Genomic DNA, 6,000 nt, shown 5'->3' with positions numbered 1-6,000 from the left:
ATTTGCAGATGCCAGGACACTAAAACTTTCAATTGTTTTCCCACCAAAGTGAATAAGGCAGTTTGTTAATACAATTGCCTCTGTATAATTGGAAACTAAATCAATTATGACTGTGTGATTTGAATGCTACTGTAAATAATTTCATTTTTATGATGCTGTTTTGTTGCACATGGCATTATCAAATAGCTTATTCATTTTGCTGCTGACTGTGATTTGAGTCTGCATATTTCTCTGTGATGGAAGAAGCACGTTTGCAACCTTTTAGTTTTCTGGGATACAGTGTGCATTGCTTTTAATTATTTTGGCTGACACACATTAACACTAAAAGTCCATAGTCCACAGTGAGTGAAACAAGAGGGAAGGACTGGGTGGACTGTAACTTCCCTGAAAAATAAAAGCAGTCACCAGAAGTCTTTGGCAAAGCCCTTAAAGGAAAACAAAATATGGGGTAGACAAGGCACACAGAACTTATGTGTTATGAAGGATTTCCCCTACTCCTTTCAGAGGAGGATCCCTAGTCATTGCCTGTTTGCCTCTGTTTTAAAATATTTGGACAGGCAACAGGGAGAAGGGCCACAGACCGCTCAATCTGTCATGGTCTGTTTGGATCTCTCAAATTCACAGGATAATGTACTTTGCAAATTAAACTTTATTTTATAAGCTTATTAGGAAAGAAAGCAAACATGATGAAGAAGGGCTCCATCCCCTTTGTACAAAGTAGTCTAGCTCATGAATTCACTAATTCATCACAGCAGTCATGAGGTTTGTAACTCACAAGTTCTCTAATTCATAACATGCAATTCATTAACTTGTAACTTCTGCACTTTGCATATGAGGAAAATACCTATCCAAGGGTGAGTGCTCATCCTTCCTCCTTGGTCACAGTGCAGGTGTTCCCTGTGTCACATGAGAAGCACAAACATTAGTGTTTTATCAGCACTGTTTTCATCACAAATCCAAAGCATAGCACCATACAAGCCACTATGAAGAAAATTAACTCCATCCCAGCTATAGCCAGTACAATCTCCACACCTTATTCCCACTATTTACATCATGCTCAGGTCCCATACTATCCAACAGATCCTCATTAGCCACCTTCCTCTTTCCTATCCTTTAATATCTTCACAGGTATCAATCCCTGTAAAATGTCCATAAAATGCCTGTGAAATGTCCATTGAATTCATTCATCCAGGACATTAGGCTCTCTCTGTTCTGGTGGTCACTCAGGACCAGAGAGCTGCTGTGTTGTGTGGAGTTACTGGGCACCAAAGCCAGCTCAGGTCGGGTCACTGCTGCACGTGCATGCGTCACTTCTTGCATGGCATGTTCTCCACTGGCAGTGGTTCCTGCTACAGTAATCCTATAACATGCAACTCAGATCATAGTTTACAACAATTTAAAAGTGCATCCATTATAGTTTTTATCTCTCTTTGGGTGTGGACTTATCCAGAGACTCCAGTCCCTTAGGGGTGGACCTGCTCCACTGTGTGTACATAGGCCACAGTCTCTGCAGGGTACAGGTGATGTGGCCTGGCCTTACACACAGCCACAGCCACAGTCACTCTGAGGTGCACCTCCTCCAGCACAGCCCTGTCCAAGGGCCATGGTCTCTCCAGGGGTGTACCTGCTGTGCTATGGACATATCCATGCCCACAGACACTTCTGCTCCAACATGGTCTTATCCACAACCACAGACATTTCAGGTTGTCCTGCTCCTGCAGGGACTTATCCATCCACAGGTCAGGTCTCTTCAATTCAAGCTGACACTGGAGCTGCAGCCTGTCTGGGCCAGCAGCGACACCCAGGCCATGGGCCAGCCCAGGCACATCGCCAGGGCTGTTATCAAAATGCTCCCAGGCACAGCTGGGTAGGATGATAAGCCCTACAGCAAACAGCCAGAGTGAAAAGAAGCCACTAACAAGCTCTAGACTAATGTGCAGCAGGGCAAGCAAGACCTATGGCAAGCACAGCACCTGCCAGTGAATAGGTGAATTGCACTAAAAGCTATAAATTCAGTCTAGCAAACTCTGACCAAACCTGTCATTAACCCAAAGCATTTGAGCCCCAAGTTGGTCACCAAAACAGGACTGTCAAGGTTTAACCCCAGTGGGCAGCTCAGCCCCACATAGCCACATGCTCACTTATCCCAATGGGATGGGGGAGATAATTAGAAAAAAGTGGAAAAATCTGTGGGCTGAGATATAGACAGTTTAATAGGGAAAGCAAAAGCCATGCACACAAACAAAGCAGAAGAAGGAATTTATTCACTTCCTATCAACAGGCAGGCATTCAGCCACCTCCAGGAAAGCAGGGCTTCACTCCAGGTATTGGTGACTTGGGAAGAGAAACACCCCCAGTCCAAACATCACCCTTTCCTTCCTTCTTCTCCCAGCTTTATGCTGAGCACAACATCATATGGTCTGGAATATCCCTGTGGCCAGTGGGGGTCAGCTGTCTCAGCTCTGTCCCCTCCCAGCTCCTTGTGAACCCCCAGTCAGCTCCCTGTTGGGACAGCCCAGAAACAGAGAAGGCCCTGGCACTGTGCAAGCACTGCTCAGCAATAGCTATAACACCCCTGTGTTATCTTTTATCTCTTTTAATCCATTGTTCTCAAGAATTTTTCAAATTGAAAGAAAGTGGATTTCTAAGATTAAGTCATCAAGCTGTAACAAGACAGCAACTCTGACAATCACACGTTCAGATCATATCAATGCCAGCTTATTCTACAGGATGAGACAAGTACCAGCAGAAGATCAACTGCTCCTGACCCTCCTGAGTCAAATTTAAAGCTGAACTTTCCTCAGGATGATTAAGGGTGTATATTTTACTTAGTCATATTCATGTACAAAGTCTTACCACTTCCTGTATTTCCACAGTTCCTGGGAACGAAATCATAACCAATACTTAATGTCTGGGATGTGGGCAAAGGTTGTGGGCACATGGTAACTATTTCACTAGTCCTAGAGACAGGGTCTTCTCCAGTACTGTACTTCACACTGTACATTAACCTCATCTAGCTTTCGGATGGTAGGGGTTAGGGAGGGTGAATTCCAGCCATGGAAAACGTGCCATCTTAAGCCAATTAGCAAGCAGGGATCTCTGGTCCATCTCATGACTCTGTGATGTAAGAAGGGAACAGAACTTGTGTCACATGTCATGGTAATTCTGGCTGTTTGGTTTACATTCCATGCAGAGACCTCTGTAAAACAGAGGATGTCTTCCTACCACTGAGTGAAAAATACATGTTGCTTCACTGTTTCCTTTCATCAGTGCTTTTCTAGGGATATCACAGGAACTGATTTTAAACTAAAATTCTTTATTAAAAATGTAACATCAAAAAAAGCTCAAAATCCCAGATCCTCAGAATCACTTCTCATTACAGTTTCGGTCAAAATAGTCACTGGTTGAAAGGTCAGAAATTCAGTGACTGAAGCTGACTTGGCAAGTCGGGGCTTGTTCCCAACATTTTTCAGAAGTTTGAAAGTTGTTATTTCAACAGGTATTTTCTTACATTGCCCTTTAATCTGAAGGCACCCAAACTAGCAAGTTTTAAAAAAGTTTGTTTTTCAGCAGTAGGTGGCACTATCAAGTTTCCCAAATATTGTATATAAAATAATATAAAATTATATGCACATAAAGTATTTTAAAAGAACATGAAAATATATAATAACAAATTCTGATAATAAAATAAATATTTTTCTAAATATTACAATTGAGAAAAATGGTAATATTTAGAAAAATATTATGCAAAATAATTATTGCATTATTTAGAAAAATAATGCAAGAATTAAAAGTCTAATGAAAATATCTAATATCAACATAGGCAACACATAACATTTAAAGTATGTGCCATAGAAAGTTCTCTATCCTCTGTAAAGTACCACCTTGACTTATCTTGAATATACTACTTCAGCTACTTTAAATTTGCCAGAAATTATATTAATCTCATTTGCATATAAAATGTAATACTGCAGTAGTGAGTGCCAATACATCTAGAATAAGTTATGCACTTTTTATAAGGTAAATTAATGTATACAAACAGGAATATAGCAAATGGAAAAAGCATTTGGATTTTTCTTCTGTGGTGAAAAGTTTATACTTAGCAAGCAGAGACTAGAGCACTACAGGTAGGGCCAGATTCCTCCATGTATACTGTAAGGGGATATTACTATATCCCAAATAAACTTCAGGACTAAAAAGCTGTAATGTTAATTGAAAACATTTTCTTCAAAACTTCACTATATAAAAATCTGTAAAGGGCAACTCACAAATAAATCTGTTTCCAGGTATTCCAGATTATCTGATGACACAAAATGGCAATATCACAAAAGCACTGCAGTACTTTGTTTCAGAAGCTCCCAAAGCCATACACCTCATTCCTCAGCAGTGTACAGCAGGAATAATCCAGTGCAATGCAGCATTTTCATTAAGCTGGTTTTTGGATGACTGCCTTCTCATTAGAAATGAAGTGCTGGTCTGCCTGAGCACAAGGTGTGAAGATAAGGAAAGGAGAAAAGAAATTAAGTAAGGAACAGAAATGAAATATATGGTCAATGCTCTTTTATCTGCCTGACCAGAAAGTGTCCTTGCCATTTTTTTTCACCCCAGGCTCCAAGCAAGCTGCTTGGCTCTGAACACTATTTCTGCACTATGATTCAGCCTATGCCAATGCCTAAGATTCACACTTTATTTTGTTTTCTATTAAATAAAGCATATAGAAAAGACATTTTTATAGCTTCACAGCATTTTTTTTCCATGAACTGACATTGTGTATTACTCCTTTTGTGCTAGCATGGTCTGCTTACTGTTTCTTTTATAATACTGAAAAAGTCAAAAGCTGGTACTTAATAAAAACATAATTTGCAAGGATCTGGCAGCAGCTGCATTCAAAAGGTTTGTAACTTGCAACAGCCTGCTTCAGTTTCTCCAGAACCTTCAACAAGGGCCCTTCATGTTAGATTCACTTGGGTTCACTTTCAGACTTCAGAATAAAGTGGCACTACAAAAATAAAATGCAGGAATATACTTTAAATTTTGCTGTTTGTTTTCCATTACAAGTGATTCATTGTCACCTTGCATTCTACCTCCATGGAATCAAAACCATAGCATTGTTAGAGCTGCTTCAATATACCTAATTTATTCAGCACATCTCCTGCTTAGACTTCCACAATGTGTTTAGTGGCTCCATGGACATGCTTTAACTAAACTTCCGTTGTAAGGGAAGTGCTTCCACTACATCTTGTACAGTTATCAAATATGCATATAAGAAATTTACTTAAATTGCAGGTTCTTCTTCCTTCGAAGGGATATATCAATTTCATATAATTACAGCAAGGACTATCTTTGGGTAGACACACAACTGCAACATGAAGGCGCAAAGAACTTTTAAATTACTAGAGATGTATTGAATTTATACACTTGTGCTATTTTTTAAGTTGTAAAGTCACAGTCTTGTACCTTGAAGGGCAAACCTGAAAATGAGATCTTCACCCTAGCTCTGTTTAAATGGCCCCAACAACCCAGCAGCTGTGCATACCCAAAGCAGGGTCTGAGAGAAACTCAATGCAGCGCTTTGGCTACAAAGCACAGAAACTGAGCACCCTCAAGGGAATAGGGAGATTTATCAGGTTTAGTATGAAGTGTTCTAATTCCACACTATTTGGTTCAATTAGTTATTGCAGGTAGCCTCAGAAATGGGCTCAAGGAGTGATCAAAGGATCATGTGAAAGGTAGATACTGTCATATACTGTCAGCCAGGCTACACAGCAGACCCTTTTCAAAGTGGTGTTCAGTGCACTGAATTGATGAACTGTTTGACTTTCAAGGGGAGTTCAGTTTGCTGTCTGAGTAATGTAATTTACCATAGAACGACAGGTGCTTTAAGATAAGACACTGAAATAATCTGGTGAGGATGGCAGCCTGTGGCCTGCCTGCTCTGAAGCATCTCCCCTTACTTTTAGGCACGCTCTGGCGCATGCTTTGTGATTCCTAAGAAGTAGA

At 40.4% G+C, this 6,000-nt stretch overlaps 1 protein-coding gene across 1 annotated transcript in view; it reads right to left on the bottom strand.

The window, feature by feature from the left end:
- Window positions 1-637: 637 nt before the first annotated feature.
- Window positions 638-6,000, bottom strand: part of LOC121335491 — a 14,965-nt gene continuing 9,602 nt past the window's right edge. The window contains exon 4 of the mRNA XM_041403692.1: window positions 638-897. Coding sequence (XP_041259626.1) covers window positions 783-897 — 115 coding nt within the window. The 3' untranslated portion in view covers window positions 638-782. The remainder of the gene's footprint in view (window positions 898-6,000) is intronic.

This window comes from Onychostruthus taczanowskii, unplaced genomic scaffold (assembly GCF_017590055.1).
Source record: "Onychostruthus taczanowskii isolate IOZ18803 unplaced genomic scaffold, ASM1759005v1 scaffold20, whole genome shotgun sequence".
Lineage (NCBI taxonomy): Eukaryota > Metazoa > Chordata > Aves > Passeriformes > Passeridae > Onychostruthus > Onychostruthus taczanowskii.
The sequence above is the reverse complement of the archived record's forward strand: the minus strand, read 5'-3'. Positions and strand labels throughout refer to the sequence as shown.